General features: G+C 30.1%; 4 protein-coding genes across 20 annotated transcripts in view; 2 read left to right on the top strand and 2 right to left on the bottom strand.

Annotated features, from left to right (window-relative positions):
• Window positions 1-14: 14 nt before the first annotated feature.
• On the bottom strand, window positions 15-14,491 carry LOC124951980 (chitin synthase chs-2). 11 transcript variants are annotated; one of them, XM_047501172.1, is made up of 21 exons: window positions 13,550-14,491; window positions 10,091-10,201; window positions 9,700-9,941; window positions 9,314-9,607; window positions 8,947-9,156; window positions 8,493-8,831; window positions 7,997-8,388; window positions 7,593-7,860; window positions 7,246-7,508; window positions 6,945-7,155; window positions 6,613-6,860; window positions 6,326-6,518; window positions 6,048-6,202; window positions 5,484-5,789; window positions 4,299-4,546; window positions 3,898-4,213; window positions 3,500-3,676; window positions 3,169-3,345; window positions 1,310-1,477; window positions 1,008-1,230; window positions 15-932 (listed from the first exon to the last, which is right to left on the bottom strand). In XM_047501172.1, the coding sequence occupies exons 2-21, from the start codon at window positions 10,198-10,200 to the stop codon at window positions 613-615; spliced, it is 4,860 nt and encodes a 1,619-aa protein (XP_047357128.1). In that variant the 5' UTR covers window position 10,201; window positions 13,550-14,491; the 3' UTR covers window positions 15-612. The 11 variants fall into 11 exon arrangements, with proteins under 11 accessions (XP_047357128.1, XP_047357111.1, XP_047357122.1 ...); XM_047501155.1 differs by lacking the exon at window positions 13,550-14,491 and adding an exon at window positions 12,572-12,818; XM_047501166.1 differs by lacking the exons at window positions 5,484-5,789; window positions 13,550-14,491 and adding exons at window positions 4,747-5,052; window positions 12,572-12,818.
• Window positions 14,492-15,582: 1,091 nt separating this feature from the next.
• Window positions 15,583-19,489, top strand: LOC124952023 (actin-binding protein IPP). Of its 2 annotated transcripts, XM_047501320.1 has the most exons (8): window positions 15,583-15,850; window positions 16,018-16,214; window positions 16,311-16,839; window positions 16,918-17,083; window positions 17,198-17,544; window positions 17,640-17,986; window positions 18,069-18,289; window positions 18,358-19,489. In XM_047501320.1, exons 2-8 carry the CDS (start codon window positions 16,091-16,093, stop codon window positions 18,592-18,594), a joined length of 1,971 nt encoding a protein of 656 aa, XP_047357276.1. In that variant the 5' UTR covers window positions 15,583-15,850; window positions 16,018-16,090; the 3' UTR covers window positions 18,595-19,489. The 2 variants fall into 2 exon arrangements, with proteins under 2 accessions (XP_047357276.1, XP_047357268.1); XM_047501312.1 differs by having other exon boundaries at window positions 15,583-16,214.
• A 1,904-nt stretch (window positions 19,490-21,393) lies between these two features.
• The window catches only part of LOC124952015 (BTB/POZ domain-containing protein 7), an 11,310-nt gene continuing 7,034 nt past the window's right edge, over window positions 21,394-25,669 (bottom strand). For both annotated transcript variants that reach the window (XM_047501290.1, XM_047501300.1), the window contains 2 exons: window positions 23,777-23,986; window positions 21,394-23,433 (listed from right to left, as the gene is read on the bottom strand). In XM_047501290.1, the coding sequence (XP_047357246.1) occupies window positions 23,152-23,433; window positions 23,777-23,986 (492 nt within the window). In that variant the 3' untranslated portion in view covers window positions 21,394-23,151. The remainder of the gene's footprint in view (window positions 23,434-23,776; window positions 23,987-25,669) is intronic.
• LOC124952075 overlaps window positions 23,553-25,669 on the top strand; it is a 5,851-nt gene continuing 3,734 nt past the window's right edge. The window contains exons 1-2 of one of the 5 annotated variants that reach the window (XM_047501413.1): window positions 24,747-24,825; window positions 25,189-25,250. In XM_047501413.1, coding sequence (XP_047357369.1) covers window positions 25,249-25,250 — 2 coding nt within the window. In that variant the 5' untranslated portion in view covers window positions 24,747-24,825; window positions 25,189-25,248. Of the gene's footprint in view, window positions 24,168-24,669; window positions 24,826-25,170; window positions 25,251-25,428; window positions 25,619-25,669 lie in introns of those variants that run through there. The other 4 variants (XM_047501439.1, XM_047501404.1, XM_047501422.1 and 1 more) reach the window with 4 other exon arrangements.

The raw sequence follows: 25,669 nt of genomic DNA, 5'->3' as shown, positions 1-25,669 counted from the left end.
AATATAGATATAAATTATTGATATATGAATTTTTGAAATTTATTTTCCATATGGCATATTGTCATGCTTAAAAATGTATAAACATATACAGTAGTACGCGTGCACGCACGCATAATATATATAATTTAAATCCTAATTTTATCACATATAAGATGAATAATAGAGCAAATAAATATTATTATTTTATTACAGTCAATATTTTTTTAATTGCTTTTATATGAGTATATTATTCAGTAAAATATATAGACGTAGATATCCCCTATTCGTTATCTTATGAACATACACATATTAAATTTTAAAATGCAAAATCATTTTTAATGCTATGAGGAAGAAAATTGAATAAGTTCAATATTAAACAAATTTTATTGCAATTTTGACAGTGTTTCATACACTGGAGTTTGCTTGAACTATATCTTTTCATTAATCATTGAATAAATATTATAACAAATAAATACAAAAAATGTTACTCCTCAAATATGCTGGTATAGAGGAAAAAAATGAAAACAATAATCTATATTTAATTACTATTTTTATGCTATTATTCGATTGATTATGATATTTTAATTTCAAATATTGAATATATTTTGAATTTGTTTTTAAAATATTCTAGCGTTAAACATTGGTGTTGGCTTCGCGCCAAGCATGTTGTTTAAGATTTTGCAATCGAAGACTATCTCTAGGACTTTCATCGGGTTCATAACCAGGATTTGTATGTCCACGATCTTCAAAGAGATCCTTTACGGATATTTGACTACTTCTTGAAGGTCGCCCTTGAATACCAAGAGGATTACCTGCCACTCCATATTTGTTAATTGCTCCTAAAGTTTGCATTTGTGATTTCCTTCGCATTGCCATTTCGACGATATTTCGTCTACCCTCTAAAGCTTTTAAAGCTTTCACTGAATGTCGTGTAGACATGTTTCCGGGCAAACCTATTAGATGAAAATTAAAAGTTACTATCATTGATTATAAGCCAACTTCATTGATTGTTAATAATATTCACTCACCTGCTCCTTCAGACATACTAAAGAAGCGATGTTTAAATGCAACATCAAGTGTGTTTATCGATTGTGCTTTTCTTTTACTCTTTTCAAGATTTCTTATTGTTTTTCTACGACCAGGTCCATTACCACTACCTTCATCGTAATCACCTTCCATACCATTTAATTTTTGTAAATCTCTAACCATATCCACTGCTTGTTGAGATGATAAAGTCTCCTCTGTAACATCCTTTAATAGCAATATTTGAATTATTGTAAAGTTTATTGATTTAATCATTCATCTGATCTATAATAAAATAAAGACATACTTTTTTGCAGCAGAACCAATCCAGTGTGGTACTCGCCAAGATATGGGCAAAAGTACCAAATCTATGAAACAACATAGCAGTGAATTGAATGACTAGAATTAATGCAAAAAAGAACACGAACACCAGACCAATAGGCTCAAGTTGCAAGTATTCTTTGGTAATGTGTACCTGAAATATTAAAATATTATTAATATTATTAATATTGAGTATAAAATAATAATAATAATTATTATTATAATAATAATTATAATAACAACAATAATACGAATATTCATGCCCGCATGTGCATTGCATGCGTTGGTGCGTAAGTATTCGTTTTATAATAATTTCTAATTCTAAAGTTTCTTTATTTTTTGGTTAATATCGCTTTGCTATATATAATGCACATTTATTTTATGTGAATTATTGACATTGATAATCAACATTAGGTACAAATGAATAAAAAGAAATTTAAAGCTGCTAATTATAAAAATATATAAAACATAATTAAAAAATAATGTAAAATTTTCGATTTGATGACTACCTATTGTTGACTATAAAAATTTATATACATCGCACGTTTTATACATAAACTGGAACAGTATCTATAATATTGTTAATAATGTGGTTATTAAACACTTCGCTAGTAAGTTCTGTTACCAAATGAAAGTTAGATTTGAGATTAAGTTCCATCGTTTCTTTTCACAAAATATATTTCACTATTATTGCAGATGCAATCATTAAAATTTGTGCAACAATGTAATCATAAATTCGTAAATTTACCATCGTGATAGAAGCGATGTGACTATGTCTAAAATATTTATATACATAAATACACATATACTTATATATGTAAATAGACATAAAAAGCATATATATACCACATAATGCATTAGTGGTGCTTGAATTTGACTACACCTCTTGCAGTGAAGGATCAGTTAAACCTAGCCCATAACATAGATAGGAATGCATGGAAAAATATTGACTTGTTTAACAGGCTTAGGATAAGAATGGAAAGAACTAAGGATAAATAAATATCAAAAATAATATCTGTGTATATGTATGAAGTATATGCATATAAATTATAATATCGCTATAAAAAAATATAAAAATCATATTAATCTCGTTTCTTAATTAACGAGTATGATATATCTTCGCGTAAGTATCTACGAAACGTGAAAGTAGTCAAAAAATATAATATTTCTATGCATTCAAATTCAAAGTGTATTTGTTACAACCTTATGAACAAACTTTCATTCCGTAGATATATAAAATAATACTTGTAAAAAAAAAATGCGGAACAATAAGAGAGAGAGAGAGAGAGAGAGAGAGAGAGAAAGAGATAGAGTAGTCAGATGCTGAATTCCTGTAAAATGATTGTTATTTTAAATGATTGAATAAATATACGTTTAAGGAAATAATATTCCTTGTGAATAGCTGGAAAAAGAAAAAACAAATCGAATGAGAGGATGGAATGGATAAGTATCGTAAACATGGGATGAAAATGTTATCGCTTAGTCACTAAATGTTTCTGTCAGTGGACTAGAAGTTTTTCTGCACCCCCACAATCCGATCCAACCAGGAGAACCTGTGCAAGGCGTTTATAACATTAAAACCAGACGTGCCATTATACGAATAATGTTATTGACAAACACATATTCGTAAAGTGGACAAATGCAGTCACCGCGTAACGATGGTTCAGTTCTGCGTACTCTCTTTTATAGTCATTAATTATAAATTGAAAATCTTTTGTTTTATTTTTTGTTTTTGTAAACAATCGTTTGACGATAAAATAAAGAAAATAGAGGACCGAGAGTGCACCGATGTTCCATCAACGAGGAACTGCATATCCTTTTGCCATTTTCGGGAATACCCGATACCTCCGACGTTTCTTCAACGTAGGTGATGTTTGTCTTGACGCCGAGCGGCCATACGATATGTAATTGATCTTTGTTCAGCTGTAGCAAGAATACGATCAGTACGAACAAGGCATTGAACATTAAAAATGCGAAGACACTCTTGTTGCGCAGTTCAATCAGATCTCCAGCGATTCGGGCCTACAGGGGAATGATAAAAAAAAAAAACGAAACACGTTAGAAATGTAGAAAAATGCTCCGTCGAGAGAGACCCAGTGATCCATGTTGTTTGTCTGTTTCACAAGGAAATCATCAAAGCATAGGATTCACGGCACCCCGACGGAGCTGGCTTTACCTCTTGCAAGTATTCATCATAGGTGATGTTCATCTTGATACCAAATGGCCACTTCACGTGTAACAAGTCTTTGTTTAGTTGTAGCAAAAAGACGATGAGGACGAAGAGGGCATTCATCATAAAGAAAGCAAAAACACTCTGGTCGCGTAGGTCCTTTAGATCTTTAGCAATTCGTGCCTGACGCAAGTATTATAAAATTCATTAAAATTTAAGGATCTTTTTTAATTCTTAATACAGATGCATCCAATCTTCCAGTAGGCAAGGTAAAAGTTTTATATTAAAATATTATTTATACTGTCAAACGCGATAAAAAAGAAAAAGTAAAAAAGGAATTCTTTTTGAAAATATTTTCACGTCAAAATTAATATCGTGAAAAATAATTTCTTCTCGTATATTACCTTTTCCGCTTTGTCTTCGTCTATAGGATATAGGTACTTTTCAAGCAAATCCTTCCAAAACTGTTCCTCTTGTAACGACAAAATTTCCACTTCGCCTTTTTTCAATCCTTCGTCGCTCAACCAATAAGGTCTCGTTAAGAAATTACTACCCTCACGATTTTCTCCCGAATTTTGGCTAGTTACGGTTTCTGTTTCACTGTGACATTCTTCATTCTCGGCTGGATCTTCACCTATTGCACCCAAGGCATCATTTGTACGATTACCCACGGAGGATGCTCGTCTTCTTCCAGAAACATGCGCATGTGGATCAACGGCCCTATCGAAGAATTATCAAATAAAATTAGTTTTTATAAGCTGTTTTATAATTTCTATTCGAAAAATAATCTTCCTATATTACGCACCTTTCAATCGTTTCCAATCTTTTGCCAAGTAGTTCTAATGATTCAGCGATAGCAACAAGCTGTTGTTTCTCATCCGATGATTTACCATGCGTACAAAACATACACTTGAATAAACTAGCCAGAGAAATTTCGATCGAACCTTGATCATCGTCATTTGTTCCAGCACCGTTTTGAAGAAAACCTAACAAAGATTTTTGTTTCGCTTTGCGCTTAGCTTCCTCCGCTTCTTTTTTCTCTTGTTCCAATTCCTATAGAAATTATATCATATAATATGGATATATTTTGCGATGCCCGTATACGTTTTTAATGTAATTCTTCATAAGAAATAAATTGTTAAAAATGTAAAACATTTTTAAATATAATAATTTAATTCTACGTGATAGTATGACGTTTAAGCGTTATTATTCCCTTCTAAAGTGATTAATTTGTTAGTTTATCAGATAATTACCACCCTCGTTTTCTTCGCTTTTACTTCTCTTGTGCCCCAGGTAATGTCATTGAGATTGAACAGCGAATACATAATTAATAAAACGTACATCGATGGTACGCTTATGTAATATATTATTCCGTATAATAAACAGTTTATTTCCCTTGGGTGAAGTATGGCTGCTATCAGCATTTGCATCACCACCAGCATTAGAAACATCGCGGAGGGTGAAAACAAACTGTCTTCTACGATACTTATTGCGATACCGATTACAACGGCAACCATCACCAAACCATAGAAGGTGCTGAGAATTGCAGCCATGATAACCTGTTGTATCCCTCTTATAAGTTAGATATTTATTTAATATTAATCCTTTACATTCTAATGAACGTAAAGATAATCTTTTTATTTTTGCGTGCAGCTCGCGTTAAACACTGACATAATTTAGTAATAATACATTCAGCCATTAATTACTACCTTCACCATCATTTATGTAAATACCACACCTCCACCACAGTGATACATACGTATGATCGGATGTATTATACTGATCATGATGCTATAAGAGAGATTACATATGATGAATTCCTTGCTGAATATTTTTTAATATGATTATGATAAAAAGCTTATTATACTGATTTGCTCGCATTACAAATGATAATCATTAATGATCGGTGTAATGATAATTTTTGAAATTGTGTGTTATGATATTATGACATGCACTTAAGTACATTGAAGACAAATCGCAATGGACAAACCTTTTTTGTCTTTTTCACTTGAACTTCTCGAGTACCCCAGGAAACAACATTAAGATTTATAATCGAGTATAATATAAGAAGAAGATACATAGAAGGAATAGATAAAAGATATATAATGCCAGGAATGATACACAAAAATTCTTGAGGATGTAGACAGGCTGCTATGAAAAATGATCCCGATAATGATATTAAAAATATCGCTGAGGGTGATCCTATCCCGTCCTCTCCGAGCTGAAGAGCCGTACCTACGATTACGGCCATCATGATCATAGCATAAGCCGTAGATAATATTTGTGCGCACAGAAGCTGAAAATTATAAAACACTTTGGACGTGGACAAAACAATCACAAGTATTGTAATATAAATTACGAACAAAAATTGTCACGTATCTTTCTTTTTTATATTAAGTTATTGTTTATCCAAACATATTATGAAAAAATTATTATCTGACAAAACAACATATATGTGGCGTAACAAATATTATGCTTATTCCTTTTAATTTAGCGAAAATGCAGAAAAAAAAAAAACAAGAAATTCATGTTAAAAAAGCAACAATACGCTTACCTGTATATTTGCCTTGCACGTAAAACAAATAATCATAAACAATAAAATTGGTATAATATTGTAGTAAAAACTTGTCCAATTGTCAATTTTAAAAGCTGCTACAAATGCACCGACTAACATAAGAAAAATAGTACCTGGTCCAAGTATAGTACCACCTATAACATTATTAACAAATGAGAGATTTTAAAGAGTATTAAAAATCGCCTTTCTCTTTTTTTTTTCTTTTCTTTGTTTTTCTTTTCTTTTTTTTTTTTTTTTTTAATTATATTGAAATATACCCATTAGGAGAATCTGATAAGATATATATGGAAGAGAAATATTATCATTGATTTTAATAGTCCGTTTGGCATCCATCAATAAATCCATAATATTAGCTATAGTAGAAGGTACCCATCGACGGCGTTGATTGTAAAATTCATTAAATCCTTCTGGTGCATGAGTGTAAGCATCACTTGCCGCTGAATATTCGACCTAATCAAATGTTATCGTTATTAATTTCTTTTTTTTAGCCGACTTTTATTAAATCATTTTTAATAAAGAAATATCTTTCTTAGAATCGACTTACTCTATAGCCACGTTGTAAAAGTAATGTACAAAGCCAACGATCTTCTCCCTGATCATATTGTACGTAATGTCTTGCCTCATCGGATCTTGTTGTATACTTTTTCATTACATTATCGTCCATCAAAGCTTTTCCTCTAAACAAGGAAAAACAACCAGGACTACAAAGTACACAGCCGATCATATGTTCCGTTGCTTTTTGCAGCCAATGACCAATCGCATATTCAAACATTTGATACCAAACCATAGGACCTATATGTCGATATTATTTGAATTTACTTTTTCGTAAATTTTTTTATTAATAGGGTCATGTATTAAAAAGTATAAAGAATATACCTGAACCAACTGGGTGAATACGACCACATGCCGCACCAAGATTTTTATTCTTTTTCATCAAATCAACAAGAAGTTTTACAGCGGCTGGTTGAAAATCAATATCACCGTCTAGTGTTAATAAATACGTATTCTCAGCAATAACTTCTTTGCGATCCACGCTAATGGGTAATTCCATTAATCGATGTCCCAATAAATAATACATGTACATGACCTAATAAAAAATATCAATCATTTTTCGAATCAATTTCAGACATTATCTCCGTAATTAAAAATATTATACGGAAATATTGAACGATATTACCTGGCTCCATCTTTTCCTGTGACGAATTTTACTCTTATCTTTCAAATGTGCGATCATTTTAGTTTTACCAGGAAGAGTCCATACCAATCGTCCACCATAAGGAGTTGGATATTTTTTTGGATCTTTGACATGCGTTCTTGTCCTATGGACATGGGTCGCTGCTTCATCTAACGTTGAAACGAGTAATTTTACAAATCGGTTAACTTGTGATTCGTTGTCGTCGTGATCGGATAATTCGAAAGCGTCGTCGAAGAAGATATGAGCTAAAAAATATGTTTAAGTTAATTCCAAAAACGTATATATATATATATATATGTATACTATAATGATCGAATTAATTAACTTACTTTCGAACTCATAATAATCCGGATCAACGACTTTAAGATATTTTTGTGCGACACGTCTAGCTGATTGATCTTCGTCCAGTCGCAAAATACTTTTTAAAAATTCCATCATTTCTTCCTTGTTTTCATGCCACATGGTAGCACACGCGTATATTCTGGTCACATGGTCGCTACTTTTTACCATTGAAGGTGGAGTGGTCGAGCCATCTGTTTGTTCATATATAGTTTCATAATCTCCATCACCTTTTTCTTTTTCTATCTCTGCTAAATCCTAAATGACAAAAAAAACGTTATTATAGCTCTAGCATTTTTTCTTGTTTTTCTTCCTTTTTATATATATATATATATATATAAGATCAAAGTACAATTCTCTCTAATTTTTATATTTTTTATAATTCAATACCGACCTCCACTTTAACTTCCGGTTGATCGTCTCTCTTTCTATTTAAACCCATTGACTGATCGATCAGCAATGAATCATACATAGGTACAACGAATAATTTTTCAGTAGCTGCTAAACGTTCACATTTTGGTGTCCAAATATGTAAAGTTATCCAAGTTTGAGAGAGCAACCAAAGTAACCAAACCCAGCCGTATTGTTGAGTTATGTAATCGTTTAAAAAATACAGTGGTGGTGATTCGTAAAAAAGATAATCTGGTATAATATCATGGAAAAAGCAAGGATTGCTATTACGTAGACCACAGGCAGCAATTAGCAAGGAAATAGTTACTGGTATTGTAAGATTTACAGGGAATGCATAACTGAATCCTTGTATCAGAATTTTACACGCGAACTTGCCTAAAAGCATAATATTCATAAAAAAAAAAAAGGAAAAAAATTAACAACAACCAGATTTTCATAAGTATCATAGATAATATGAAATACGATTTCCATTTGCTTACCAAAAATATAAGCGAAATATGCGCTGAATATTTGTAACAATAAGACATAAATAGGTGTATTAAAGTCAGCATCGATGTCGATATCGCTGTTTAATAAAACGTCTTTTAGATCTGATAATGTACCATTAGTTTGTACGACTGTGTGAACAATAATTTTGTGCTGTCCAAATGCAGTAGGAAACATTGTAAATAAATGACCAATATTCTCGCCTCTCATGTATAGCACCGTTAAAACACTAATGAAAAATGCTATAATCTTCCAGAATGAAACGAACATGTATGTAAAATATCTAGTCAGTCTCAATTCTCTCTTTACTTGGGCCAGCATTGTGACAAAGCCTATATAATAGAATAAAAAAGAATAAAAATTTTAAAGATTAATCAATTAATTTCACCAAAATTAATTCACAATATTTGTTCGCAATTCATTAATTAATAACAAACATCAATTTACCGATACTGCTTTGCATAGAAACATAATTTTCCCACCAACCACATGATACGAGTATCAAGGAAGGTGGGATAATCCATAAGGAAGGTCTTGATGTGTCTAGTAAAGGCCAAAGGACGAAACTCGTTGCTTGAGCAGTTAATGCAGCAAGGTCAACTAGTACGAGAATAAATCTTTTCGATTCGTCTTTGTTTTTGTTGCGCGACAAAAGTCCTAAAATATTATATATTAAAATATAAGATTATTTTTAAAAGTTATTCTACGGAGTAAATCATTCAAAAAAAAAAAAAAAAAGAAAAAAAAAAAGAAAAAAGATAAAAAAAGAACAGTGTCTATCGATCATTAGCAGCAAATTTTGAATCATGCCTACCTAACAATCCGGGTACAAAACAGACGCAATTAGTTAACATCACTCCTTTTACAACGTCAACATCTGGTAGTACTAAGAAAAACATAAGCGCAAGTCCTACGACATGAAATGTTTCCATAAGGAATACAAGGAAAAAATGAGAATATGGTGGCTTTTTCCATGACTTAAAAATACATATACGTATACTACGTATCAATGCGCCAAATTCTGGTACGGCGAAAGCGATTATAATACACCATATCCATGCTATTCTTTCTTCTTCTGGTAATGTTGCTACATAATGTTTATCTCGGCCTACAATGAACACAATATTCGTCTTAGCATTAACACGATAAGTTATTTACACAGATAAAATATTTTTTCTAAATATATCAAGGACACATTACCTAAATCTTTATTGCAATAAGGAATTCTATGATCTGATCTCAATTGGGACGTCATGAAAAAGATCGTTCCTTTAGAAATTACACCGCTAACTAATACTATGACGAAGACGATTAAATAGACAAAAAATTTTGTTAATTGTACGGTCCTTTCAAGACATTTTTGATTTGCCATTGAGCCCGAATCGATTTTCGGTGGTGGATCTCTGAAGACATCCCATTCTTTTGTTTCTTCGACTGGTCTTCTGTTATGAGAAAATAACAAGTAACATGTATATCCATATGAATTAATTAATCGATGAAATATTATGAAAAAAAAAAAAAATAGGATATTTGTTTGAATTCAGAGTTGAGAAAGAGAAAAAAAAATAAAAAGAAAAACAAAATTAACTACCTATCGGTGTAATCTTGAATAACAGGCGTACTCTCTCCATCGGAAAAATCATCTGGTCCAGTGACCCCGCCGCCATGTATGCTACCATTATGTTTTGGAGCCTTTGACATCCTGTAAAAATTAAATTTCAAAATTATGATTCGTCGATACTAAAAAAAAAAAAAATAAATAAATAAATAAAAAATAAAAAAAGAACTTGACTGTTCGTATTATCAATTTAATGAATTAAAAAAATACATTTTATATTTATGTTCGATTTCTAATATAAAAAGAAAAAAGTATGTATGCGTGAAACGAAAGAGATAGATATTACATATGAAATATAAAAAAAATTTTTTATTCATAAAAATTGATACATCATCATACTCAATAAACCCTAACGAAATAAACAGAGACAGGGAATGACCGATGCGGAACCTTTTTCGCTCTAGATATTTCAGTGACGTGCCACGTAACGGATTTGTTGTCTATCAGCTTTCTCTCCTTACCCATAAGAAGTAACTAAGTAAACGATGTTGTAAGTTAATCCGTTGCAGCTGTACCCTTGTTTTTCTTTTCTTCCTTTTTTTTTCTTTTTTTTTTTTTATTAATGGTGCATCACATTAATATCGCTCTCTATTTTTCTATGCCGCATATGGAAACATAAATACTTGCATATATATTTCTATCTAAATATCTTTAGATAATTATCTTAAAACGTATCTCCCCTATCTTTCTTTTTTTCTTTCTCGTATAGAATAGGTCTCACTGTCAGTGTCAACTTTCCCTATGCTAATTTTGTTTACTAATGATTAAAATTATATCGTAAGATACAAAGATAGAAGAAATATGATTTCTGAAATAATAGAATGTCTTTTCTCTCCAATCCTTTCGTATCCTCGTTCAAGGAGATCCGAGAAGGTTTCTGGTTCCTGACTGTTAAAAGTGAAAGGAAACGAAACACGCGGCAGATAATGTAGCAAGGCCATCCACAAGACAACTGGCAGTGTAGGTTACCGCCCTCAAGATACGTTGCAGTATTGGCTTGTACGACCCTCGACTACACTCACACACATACATATATACACACTTACAGTTGAACACATACATGTCTCTCCCTTTCTTGCTAGTCGTTCTCCAACATTCTTTTCCTTTTGCCAATTTTTTTTAGATGTACTTCTTCTAAGAATAGTATGCATTACCTGATACTCTTCCACCACCTTTTACTTTTCGAATATCTGTCTACAATATACGCGCATAAAATATTTTCTTTTTTCTTTCATCGAATTAACATACATACATCGTAGTTTCACTCTATTTCCTAACATCTGTTACGATCAAACACGTTCTTTCTCTATTCGCATTCCATTTCAAATAAATTCAAACTCTTTCTTTAATAATCTATAATTAATAACGATACAAATAAATAATATCTTTTTTCCTTTTTTCTTCTTCTTCTTCTTTTTTTTTCTTTTTCGCATCATTTCTCAATTTTATATATTTAGTATAAATAACATTTTTAACTTTTATTTCCATTTATTGTGAATTTAAGCTTCGGGAATGTTGATACGATAACAGCTTCGATATGAAAGATTACAAATTGAAAAATGTCTTATCGATTTTCATAGAAGTATACGTAAATTAATTTTTTTTCTTTTTAAACCCGATCTATTTCAAGGCATTACATCGATAATTGATATTGCGTAGAATATCGACAAATAAAAGATAATAAAGATTAATTTAGCTTATGTTGAATTTTTGAGAGAAGATATATACGATTTATTTTCGATGAATTCTTTGTAAGTTGAGCCAAAGATTTCGGTAAAAGAAAAAGTCGTACGTCGACCTCGCCATTGACACAGGTAAGTTCCGTTATATTTTGGTAATAGCGTAGCTCGATCGTACGTACTATCTTATTTGATTATTATTACTTCCCCCTCCTCCTTTACGTATCCTCAATTTTTCCTATTCCAAAATCTTTGAGAAAGCCAGGAACAATAAAAGAATTTTTATTGATTTATTTATCTATTTATTTATTTATAAAGAAAAAAAAAAATATTCAAATAATGTTCAAAGAAATTATACGCATGATTAATGGTTAATGTTACATTAATATAAAAAGGAAATATGTTTGTCCTAAATGAAATTCTATTACACGATACCTATGAGTTAATATAAATTGGGAATTTTACATGCATATATCATGAATCAGAATTACGTTTCGTCGAATAGTTGCATCATTAGATTGAAACAAACTTTCCTACTTTTTTTCCTACTTTTTTATTACTGACGAATAAACTTTCAAAAATGAAAAAAGAAAAAGACAAAAGACAGAACTGACTTATGGATCATCGCGTTAAATCTATAACGAGTATGATTAATTTTTATGACTATATATATATATATATACATACACATATATATATATATATATATATATATATATATATTTTCGATTAAAAAGAAAAGAGAGAGAGAGAGAACAGAAATAATACTACTCACGTCTGATAGCCTGCTATAAAACGCATTGCTTACGATTGAAATTCACTATCAATTAAATGTTACAATTTGATTTCTTCTATAAGTACATATATGTCCGAGTGAGACAAAAAGACATGATAGATATAAAGAAAATTTTTGTCAATGTGTCATGCACAATGTGCGAGTGAAAATTATCAGATCAACGCGAGTATAATCTATCTATTTATCGAAGATTAATTTACACCGTATCTGATATAATCCTTTGATATCGCTGCACATACATATATCATCTCTCCCTTCCTATTTAATTTCATTTTTCTTTCCTTTTACTTTTTTCTTCCTTTATGAAACATTTGTTCATCATAAAAAACGAAACGTAATTCCCCGATATATATAAATCGAGTGTGTATGTGTGTGTGTGTGTGTGTGTGTGTGTGTGTATCTAATAAGTTTACCGTGAAAAATTATGATTGCAATTGGAACAACAAGAGAATACAACGTCGATCGATTTCTGATTCATTTCAAAGCAATGCCGGATGTATCGTACTCGAGATAGAGATGTTGTTGGTTGAAAAAATAAAAAAAGAAAAAGAAATATAGAAAAAAAAAGAGAAATGGGTGAATGAAGGAGAGAAAGGTAAAAAACACAGCAAGTTGTTGAGACACGAATATTACGACGACGGACATCCAGTAAAAATCTCGACGATAACTATAGTCATCGACTTCGTATAAAATTACGAAATAGAAATAGAGAGAGAGAGAGAGAGAGAGAGACAAAGAGAGGGGATAGAAAGAGATAAAGAAATTAACTATTTAAAATATTTCTTATTATCTTAATATATTAATGTTTCCGTATACTCATTCTTCACACCAACGAAGGTGTTCTAACAATGATAATTAATACATTTTATAACGGTGATACCAAAGGTATATATATATATATATATTTGTCACAAGCGTTTAAAACATTAAATGCATTATGATTAGAAAAACTCTCACCTGTTTCAAACGAATCTCTTGACTATGCTTCTGGAGTGATCGAGAACGTGATCGATGTATGAATATCCAAAAATTTTTTCAATACATATTTCGTAATATTTTTGTTGTTTTCTCCTTTCTTTTTTTTTTTTTTTTTCTTTTTCCTTTATCGTTCCTTTTCTTCTTTTCACTTATCCGATTTTTAATATTAAATCACAGATAGGTGTCAAATCATAAAGATATTAAACACTTAAAGAAAAATCGCATTTTTCTTTTTCCATCCCCCCTAGAAACACTATCCGTCTTTTAAACATTTAACAGAGAACGATCACTTTAAGAGTTCGATCACATTGGCGAACGAAGGAAGAATGAAAGAGAAAGATGTACCAGGAGAGGAAATAAAAGATATAGATGGATAGAGAGCAAGAAAGAGAGAGAGAGAGAGAGAGAGAGAGAGAGAGAGAGAGAGAGAGAGAGAGAGAAAGAGAGAGAGAGAGAGCGAGAGCGAGAAAGAGAGAGATGGATAAATAGAGAAAGAGAAACAGAGACAGAGATACTTGGTAGCTCTCAAAGTGAAAGTCGAAGTCAGAGGTAATCGCTAAGCGACCGACTGGCGATGGTGGTATTACGGATCTACCAAGAAGGCGTATAGGACGATTCACGAAAGCCCCCGCGTTCCATGCGGCTATGTTAACTTTCACAAGAGAGTGGCATACACAGATAGTAAAGAGAGGGAGGGAAAATAGCTAGTCCGAGAAAGGTAAAAAAGAAACAAATAAAAATGAAAAGGATTCAAAATAAAGATATTAATAATAATTCGAGTAATCGTAAGCGTAAATCTATCTATCGCGTCACATTTATATTTACTAATTCTTCTCCTTACGAAGGGTCTATTTTTCAATTTAATATGAACACAACCTTCGAGCCAATAAAGATATCAACTTCTTATCGCGATTCAAGATAATGAATACTTTTTAATATATAAATCGATTCCAAAAGTAGGCTACTACTGATAATAATCTATATATATATATATAAATATATATAGATATATATATATATATATGCGCGTAGATTTTTTCAATTATAATTAATAAATATATAATTATTTAATTTTGAACGAATAGAATGTATTAGTTTGACATTTCATTTTGATTAGTAAATTATAAAATTATTTCTGATTACTTAGAATGCATCGTCCATCTGTCGGATCCGATATTCTCTAATAGTTTTCATGAATATTCGAAATATTGAAATATGTTTAAATTGTTTCAAATTAATTATACTAAAAATTATATATTTATATATATATATATTTATATATAATACTAAATGACTTTTATCTACTTGTATATATTCTTATAAAGAACAACTTTTGAATTACACGCCATGATGAATTACGAAACGTTACTAATGAACTATATAAGTTGTGATATTAGATTTGAAAAGGACTCGACGGTAGCGCCTTCTAGCGCGTAACGCAGAATTACAACTAACCGCGTAAAAATTAAATGGCGCAATGTATTTTCAATCCTATATTAAATTTACATTATTAAATATTATTATGATTTGTATTCTATAATTTATATTGGATTGATAATATATTTGTTTTTATTTAACTTATTCGTTTTACATTAATTCCATCAATTATCAAAATGCGTATTTGATGTTTCAAAAATACCCGCTGTTTGTTATACTAATTATATTAATTAATAGTAGTCATCAACAATAGTAGTAACATAATATTTTGTTTTTTTTTAAATTATAATATTTGTTTATTCGTAATATGCAAAAAAAAACAAAACAAAACAAATACGTTTCTGTTGAATTACTTTAGAATAACGAATTTTATATACATACGCATAATTTCAAATTTCTTAAATATGCAATAGAAATTTTTGATGCGATTCAATATTTGTATAGTGTTAGTGATTATTTTAAAAGTCTCTTTGTATTTATAATTTTCGCCTAGAGGTCTTCTCCGTCGTACCGCTTTAAACGCCCTCTCTCTTTCTCCCTCTTAAGTGCTTAATTAAATGTGTAGTAGTAGATACATATAACAATTTATAATACACACAATGACCTGTTTCGTGGTTGGTACTTCTAGAAAGCCGATGAACCTATAATTATATTGTAATCGAATTAGCAAAATCGAATGACGAGAGTAAGAACATTGATAGTGAATAAGGATAGAGTGAAAGAAAAAAATCAAGTTCTTATTATCTGACAAAATAATATGTATACCAAGAAAAAGATAATTACGGATATTGGATCCTTATGCGAGTGAGAGTGAACGAGAATATTCGGGATTTTTCATAATAGGTGTGGTGCGAGACGATATTTACAATTATTTTTGCCAACTTGTGCTTCTACGTTATTGTATTATGGCACAGTGTGATTTGTGAAAGATAGTACGACTAAAAGAGAAAAATAAATATGAGAAAGTTAAATTTGTCATGATTTCACGGATAGTTTTACATTTTTAATAGGTTATCTAATGTATGCCATCTTTCTCAATACGTGATAACTGATTTTCAAGATAAAGATAGATGTCATAAGTATATGAGAGTTGGCGTTAAACGATTATTTAATTGGAGTGAAAATGCGGCGGTAGTGATGCGTTTAAAGGGGAAAAATAACGCTAAGTCGTTTCATAGCGTCTATAAGGTGCTTTCTCGTATATGTCGTAAGTAACATCCTTATTAATTATTATTTTATATATTCTCTAATATAATTTATTCTTATCCATATAACGTTCACGCGTATCTATAATATTATATAGGAACAGTGGACAAAGTTCAACTTGATGGTTTCATGGCGGATGGTGCAGTACCGCCACTAAAGAATGGGCACAACTCTAATAATATGGGATTTGCTACACAACCTGTAAGTCCAACCTCAGACGCCACTAGTACTGTATACGCAGTGGGACAATATGCGCCAAAAGTTTTGAGAAATTTAAATGGCCAACGATTAAAGAATCAATTTACCGATGTCGGCCTTGTTGCCGATGGTAGCATTATCCATGCACACAGATCGGTTCTAGCAGCTGGAAGTGCTTATTTCAATGCTATGTTTACTGGTGGCCTTGTCGAAGAACAACAAGAATTGGTGGAAATTCATTCAATATCAGCTTCAATCCTTTCGTTATTAATAGATTTTATCTATACTGGAAATGTTGATATTACTGAAGACAATGTTCAAGAATTGTTTGCTGCTGCCGATATGCTTGAATTGGATGAAGTAGTTTCTGGCTGTATTACTTATTTAGAACAACAACTACATTATTCAAATGCCCTTGGAATTTATAGGTAAAATTATTATTATTATGGTGCATCTTAATATATTCCCGAATGGATTGAAATTTTAATGTTATATTTCTCATGAAGGTTTGCAGAAGCACACAACAGGTTGGATCTATTAGAGACTGCCTTACGTTTTATACAAGTCAATTTTCCTCAAGTTTCTCAAGAAGAGGAGTTTTTAGACCTGCCCAAAGAACATCTCGTTCGTTTTCTCAGCAGTGATTTAATTCATATCGACACTGAATTTCAGGTAATCATAATTTCATTTGCAAGGTAAATATTTCAAATAATTACTTAAATCTTTTGTAACAAAAAAAAAATATATATATATATATATATAAATATACATATTTTTTTTTTACAGGTCTTCCAAGCTGCATACAATTGGATCACTCATGATATACCTGCGAGAAGATGCTATGTGTTTGAAATATTAGGTCATATACGGCTAAGACTTTGTTCGTTGGCACGTTTAGAACGAATAATATTGGAATGTAAAGATGCCAGTCTTATTGTTGCTTTGCGTTCCATAGAAAAGGATTTAATATGTAACAAAGGATGTCTCGTACCTCTTCATGCACAGCCTAGACTTTGTGCTAAAAAAAATATTTTGGTAATTGGTGGTTCTAAAAGGGAACAAGCTGCGGATAGTTGGGGTAGAGCTGCTGAAAGCACTTATGAGAGTATTGAAAAATATGATACTTTTACTGGGTATATTAATTTATTGATTTTTCATATCTCCAATTATTTTTACATTCCTCTAATAATTTTCATAATTATTTCATAATTCATTCTCATAATTGCAGTGAATGGAGCGAAGTAGCACCAATAAGCATAGGACGTATATTACCGGGTGTAGCACTTTTAGATGGTAAAGTATATGTAGTCGGCGGAGAACTCGAATCATGCATCATTGCGAATTGCGAGTGTTACGATCCTCGAGATAATGTATGGACTTCGATTGCTTGCATGGAAGAACCTAGGTGTGAATTTGGACTTTGTGCCTTGGATAATAGCTTATATGCATTTGGTGGTTGGGTAGGAGAAGATATTGGCGGTTCTATAGAAATTTATGATCCAATCACTAATACTTGGACTCTCGAAGGAGAACTTCCGGAGCCACGTTTCAGTATGGGAGTTGTCGCTTATGAAGGTTCGTTTCCAATATATATATTGTTGATAATACATTGTAATAATTGGATACAATTTTTTTTTCTTTTCTTTTTTTTTTTCAGGATTAATCTATGTAGTAGGTGGATGTACACATAACAGTAGGCATCGACAAGATGTAATGAGTTATAATCCAGTTACTAGAGAATGGAATTACTTAGCTCCTATGTTAACGCCGCGATCCCAAATGGGTATTACCGTTCTCGATGGTTATATTTATGTGGTCGGTGGTACCAATAAAAATCAAGAAGTTTTAAATTCCGTTGAACGATATTCTTTTGAAAAGGTAAATAGATTTAATCGTGTAATAACAGAAAATTTTGTTTGATTTTATATAATTAGATTACATTACAGAATAAGTGGAGCATGGTGGCACCAATGAATATTGGTCGTTCATATCCTGCAGTTGCTGCAGCTGATAGTAGACTGTATGTTATAGGAGGGGATCAATCACAAGAAATCAATTTTTACCGTACACAGATAACTATTTCTACTGTAGAATGTTACGACCCTCATTTAAATAAGTGGCATGAATGTGCTTCACTACCAACGAGCAGAGGAGAAGCAGCAGCAATTGTTGCACCCTTTTGAGTGAAATTTTAAAAATTGTACACTTCATATTTCGTATACATACACGTGTTCCTCTCTAAATTGCAAATCATATTGCAAGTTGTTAACGCAAGCAAGAGCATACCATGACTAATTGGATGTGTTTAAAAAAAGAAAAAGATCATGTATTTCAAATTATATATTATATTATATATATATATATATATGTGTGTGTGTATATATATAATATATATAACATTTTCCTATATAGACTATGCCTACGTAAATTTTAAGTAATTGTAATACATAATAACTTCCTTTTGTAATATAAACAAAGTGCTAAGCGATTTGAAAGAAAAAAATAAATGAATATTCTATTAATATGGCTAAACAGAAAAATATAAGAGGTTGCATTAATTTTATCAATGCTCCTTATTACTACAACTGATAATGTTACTCATAAAAGAAATTTCCAAATGCTTTAATAGATTTATTAAAACATAAATGATTTTATTAGTTGTAGAACGGACTGATGACATTTATATTACATATACTCATCTACCAAAGTTATAATATTATTCTACTGTAAATTTGTCAAGCCAAAATAAAATATAAAAAAATAAAAAAAAAAAAATAAAAAAAAGAATATAATAAAGATTATATCACGAAGGAAGGTGTTATATAAAAATACTCGTTAATTGCGAGTGTATTTACGAACCTATTTCCATGAATAAATATATGTACGTTTTGCTTCTCTTTGATGAATCACGCATTCGATCTCACTTTTTGTGAGTCTACAACTGTTCAGCATAATATTGCTTATACAGCTGAATTTATTTAAATTGGAAGGTAAATGTAAATAAAAACTATACATTTCTTATACGATCTTTGTAATATGATGACTAACCACCAATGATTAAATCGATTTTTCCATGGATCCCTTTTTTACTTTCTTTAGAAAATTATATTTCTAAATTGTTCATTCTCAATTGTTCATCGCTTTGTGTCCCTTCAAATAATTTTCAAAATATAAATAATATATAGATATTACAAAATTTTGTCTAAAACATAGATAATCATCGGATTCTAATTTTCTTTTTTTTCTATTTTCTCCTTTTTTTTTCTTTTTTTTTTCTTTTTTTTTTTTTTTTTTTTTTTTATTATTTAAAATTGTCGACATTATTATTTACATTACTCTTTGCCTACTCATTTAAAAACTGATACTACACATTACATTTTAGACATACTTATAATTTCTTAAAATATTAAATTGCAACTATTCTACGTTTTACAAAGTGTTAATTTAACGATCAAAGAGTATACCTGTTTTAAGGCAATAATTTTAACTTGCTCTCTTTATAATTGAAAATATAAAAGTATGATAATTAAAGTTGTAAAATTTATCTAATAAAATTAAAATAATAATAAATAACAATATCCCTCTTAAAGAAAGATCTAATAATTTTGGTATATATTTTTAAACTTGCTTAAGGATCTATGAAATTTATCATCATTAACGAATCTAAAACTGTTTTCTTTCTAGCATAGGAAATATTATTGCATTCTCTACTGATAGCATTATACATGTTTTAATGAATTTCTTAATTTGTCTTGTACATTAAATATCCATATATATAATACATACATATATATATGTATTGATATATATTGATATATACTCTATACACATACATGTGTGCGCGAATTTCTATACTGCGCATACATTTGACGAATACGCGTTACACAAATAACGACGCAAAAGATATTAGGCACAATTTTTGTTAATGTCGATAAAAATTTACTGTCATATTCTCCACTAATAACGGAGTAGAACAGTACACTACATACAATGGTTCTTAATATTGTTGCAAAATTTTTATTTGTATTATGCGAAAATATACAAAAAAAAACAAATGAGAAAGAGAGAAAGAGAGAAATAGAGAGAAAGAGAGAGATACATCGTTAATTCAATATCAGATAAATTAATGAAAATGAGATATTAAAAAAAAAAAAAAAAAAAAAAAAAAAAAAAGTGATAGAAACAAAAAAATGAAACATTATTCAATTTTATATCAATGTGCGCGTGTTCTATTTATTAGACAAGTAAAAGCATATTAACATCTTTAAGAACTAATGTTTAATATTTATTCAGAGAAATGAAATTGTTCTTATATATTATATACTAATTATTTTTTACTGAATATACGTTTTCTTAAAAAAAGTGTCAGAAGTGTTAGAATATATATAAAGTATAAAATGTTATTAACAAATTTAAAAAATCATATGCCAACGAAATATGTAATAATAATTTATAATGATTGTTATTTCAAAAAAAAATTTTTCTCTTAAATACTTCCCTCCATAATATGCTGTATATTAATATTTCATTAGAGTTTCTTTATCAATAATAAAGATAAAAATTATTTTATTTACAGCCATTTTACGAATTAAACAAAGAGATAAGGAGGTATAGTATAAAAGATAAAAAATTTATAGGCAGGAAGCTTTTGAAAAGAAACGTATATTCGAAATATGTCAAGTATACATTTATAAAACTGTAAAAGCAAGTGATTTTTTTTCATTATTATTATTATTATTATTATTATTATTATTATTATTATTATTATTATTATTATTATTTTATTATTATTATTATTATTATTATTATTATTATTATTATTATTATTATTATTATTATTATTATTATGACGGGGAGATAACATAAACACATTTCTCGTGTTACAATGTATTTTTCTTTTTTTTTTTATATAAAAATAGTATCTCCTTTAAAACTTTGTTATATGCAACTTTCGAAATTTAGTTGCGTATACCCTTGTATAGGCTCCTTTCGAGAAAAGATAAAAATAAAAAAAAAAAAAAAGAAAAAAATAAACAAGAATAATTTTTCTTTTTTCTTTTTTGTTTGTTTTTTTTTTTTTTTTTTTTTTTTTTTAGAAAACTTGAAAAACGTAATTTTATCAACCTTTTCGGAGAGAGAGAGAGAGAGAGAGAGAGAGAGAGAGAGAGAGAGAGAGAGAGAGAGAGAGAGAAAGAGAGAGAGAGAAAAGGGGGGAAAGCAGAGAGAGAGAGAGAGAGAGAGAGAGAGAGAAAGAGATGAATAAAAACAATAATAAAAATAAAACAATATGATTCACGAAGAATTATAAAACATTCTAATATAGATACAGATAGTTCCCGTGAATTATTTTACTATTATTTATAACTATATGCACGCACATTTAAGTGGCTAATGGTTCCGCATTAATATTAATGCTGCTTTATATAATATCTAACAGCGGAGAATGTATTTTCCTAAACGCCGGAAGGGAAAAAAGGTTTTCATCGATATGATGAAAAAAATCAATTTGGAAGATATCATACAAATGTCTTGTTTCGTATAATTACAAATATTATATATGCTGAAGTTCTTTTTTTTCTCTTGAATTTAAAAAAAAGAAAAAAAAAAAGAAAGAAAGAAAGAAAATGAATCAAACGAGACTAAGAGTCGCGTAAAGTTCAAGAACGAGTGTTCCTACGGTTTTTATGCGATTGGAATTACATAAAAGATCGGATCGTCGGTCTTTAAGAACTTAAATATATACCGAACTATAGAAATATACATATATAAAAATTAAACGCTTTATTGTACATTATTGATAATATCAGTCAGCAAATGATCTCCCATAGAATCTTAATTCTATGAAAATATAGACCGCTTTGCATATTTTCATACATTGCGGACCAGCGTCAATCCATCAATGAAATTTTTTACTTTCATTAATATTTCGATTAATATTTCGAATGAGTATGAAATTTTTGTTTTCTCTCGTATTTGTTTAAAACATCTTTATTTTTTATATTACATTTTATTCCCTTTTAATGGACAAAATTATAGATAAAATTGAATTTTGATATAATTAATCTGTAAACAATTACTACGATATAGAAAATATCTGACAATTAGATAGAAAATAAAGGAAATCTATCGCGACCGGTCCGCAATGTTTAAATACAGCATATTTCCGATATATGCATTTCATCAAAGTTTATTAGCTACATCGTTTAACGTATTTAAGTAAATACTAATGAGAATAAACACATGCATACGCACATAAATACACCCACATACATTATGAACACATTTTCACTGTGTGCTCATAGCCACAAACATTTTTCACGTTTCACAAATGTATAAGTCACAGCCGCATTATACCTCACATGCGGTGCATCTAATAACTATTAAGCAATAACTCTTTTCACATTATTATAATTATCGAAATAAATGGAACTTAATATTAACTACTTTCTTAGGCTGTGAACGACCGATTAAAATCTAAATACAGATTTTCTGGGTTTGTTCTGTTTTTTTTTCTTTTTCTTTTTTTTTTCTTTCTTTTGTTTTGTTTTGTGTTTTTTTTTCTCTTGTAATAGATTTGTACCCGCAATAACAAGGTTTCCTCTTTTCTTTTTTTGTTTTTTTGTTTTTTTTTTTTTCTTTTTCTTTTTTCTTTTTTGTTTTCTTTCAGATACGCCGTGTAAAGAAGATATTCGTCCTCTATTAGCGGATTCTTTTCATTTCTTTCATATTGTATATAAATGTTAAATAAACCTCGGTAAGGCAGTGACGGTACGTTGGTACGCGTATGGCAGAGGAGGTGGGGCGGAAATATGTCCTTGATGCTGACGAGGAAGCGAAGAACGATTTAGACCTACGGTTCCAGTTGACGGTGAAATATGTTGCAAAATATGTGACGTTCCATCGCCAAGATCCAATTCTTGATGTTCCATCAATTGCAAAGCTCCGAACGATGCAGTAGCCATTGCTACATCTGGCATTACTCCGGATAGATGGCCATCGCTGCAAGAGCTATTTTCTTGTTGCTATAAACATTTAAATTATTTTTATAACAATTAAATAACTTACCCATGATACGAAAAAATAATTATATATACGTGTGCGCGCACACACACGCACACATACATATTACTTACTTTATTAATTTAAATAAAAATTCAATAACGGTTCGATACCGTTATAATCACAAATTAAAAAAAAAAAAAAAAGATGAAGAAGAAAAAGAAGATAAAAGAAAAGCAAACAAAAATCATTAACAAAAACAGTTATAAATAGCGTAGAAAATGCGATCCACATCGAGGAATGCACATGAATTGCACCGAATCGAGTTAAGAGAAAGCGTTAAAAGTAAATGACGTTATTTCTTACCTCTACAAGAAGTCTGTTATTCTCTCCTTCGATAACTACGGCCGGAAGTTCGTGTCTATCCGCATAAGATGAAGCCGGCCGAGGAAACGTCATATTCCTTCCATAATACGAAGGTGCGGAAGTTCTTGCGTTAATATCCATATCCGGCGAGTTTATATCTTCAATTCCGGTCATATTACTATCTTGCTGGTTCATAAATGATGCAGTGTTCTGTAAAATAGTTTGAAATTTGTATATGTATAAATGCGTGCCTTGTGCTGACTAATCCGAAATAACATACGGAATATAATTACTGTGAAAACGATACATGAATAGAAGAAGAAGAAGAAGAAGAAAAAGAAATGCCACATATTTGAAGATAATTCGATGGATTTAATTCGAAAATAAATCGGTAAGTTCTATATACATATATTTGTACATCGATGCACTACTAAACTAATACTAAAACGAAATTTGAATTTCGTTTGTTATCAATACTCATAAATAATGAAAGACATGAATATATTAAAAATAATCATCGGTTAATCTGAAAGGAATATTTACCTTATCTGTGCACAAAAAAAGAAAAAAAAATTATCTAACGTATAAGCACTTCGTGTTGCAAATTTTATCAATTTTTTTTTACGTTAAATTTAAAGAATTTCACGCTTATGAGATCGATAATTTTTTTTCTAATATGAGATACATTATTATTATTCGAAATAGCGTTCATTCGTTCTCGATGGAATATGAATTAGATTCACAGCTATAGTAATGAATCCGATAAAATGACGGAGAAGTACATAGTAATGACAATGTCATGACTATGCAGTTCGTGCTTTGGGACGATAATAAATTGCAGCTGTTGCTCGAATTAACGTTAAATAAAATGATCTGTTCCTTTGTCGATGTAATTCTGGCTTTAATTCAGCGAATAACTAGATGGAAGATAGAGATGTCATTAATAGAGCTAGTATGGGGGAAAACAAAGGTCAAAGTCAGACGCGCGTCGAGTAGTAGAGCTTGTCTCTCAGTTCTTGCAGTTCCGTCGTGGCTAACCGATCTGTCATGTGAGTGCGATCAATTACTAAACAATAATTCTCATTACATCTATAATACCGCTATTCTATTTTCAATCTCCTCAGTTTTGCTTCGTCAGACGATGACTCCTAACTCAGCTATTTTTAAATTCGCGTATTCGTAAAGCGGGTCATTTAAATAGACTCTATTTTCAAATGTCAAACGCTCGAATTTACCTTCTTATTTTTCTTCGTTAAATTAATTTTCACACGTGTATATATACATACATATAAAGAGAGCATTACCTCCTTCTTTCATATTCCTCATTAAGTTTTACAAAAGATCATTAACTACTTATCTACGTGTAACATTTTATATAATAAGGTTTTAAATAGATCCTCTGACCCACACAGTTTATTCGGAATCCGTACGTCGCGTTAAAACTCTAACAGCAAAGTAAATTACATCTTCACATGTACGTATACATTTTTTCTATAATAATAACTTATGTTTATTATATTTTATTATATATATATATATATATATATATATTTTTGTTTTCAATGAAATTTTATCTAATTCTTAAAAATAAAACCGTATAGGAAAGAAAAATGTCCATTTCAACGTTAATTATTATTTAAGTACATTTTTACAAATAATCATAAATAATAATTATATTTTAATGTATTTACTGATAAATAATCGCGAATGACTCAGAATACCTTGTATTATATTTATTTAAACTTACAACTTTAAAATGTGCACCAGTCTTTGTTAATGTTCCATCGAAAGCGTATGCGCGTAACATTCTACTTTACAAGATTAATAAACAACACTAAAAGTGTAAGTTTGTAATCTCAATAATAAATCTATTATTTGAAATTTACTAATATC

The sequence above is a fragment of the Vespa velutina genome, chromosome 1, assembly GCF_912470025.1.
Source record: "Vespa velutina chromosome 1, iVesVel2.1, whole genome shotgun sequence".
Classification (NCBI taxonomy): domain Eukaryota; kingdom Metazoa; phylum Arthropoda; class Insecta; order Hymenoptera; family Vespidae; genus Vespa; species Vespa velutina.
The sequence above is the reverse complement of the archived record's forward strand: the minus strand, read 5'-3'. Positions and strand labels throughout refer to the sequence as shown.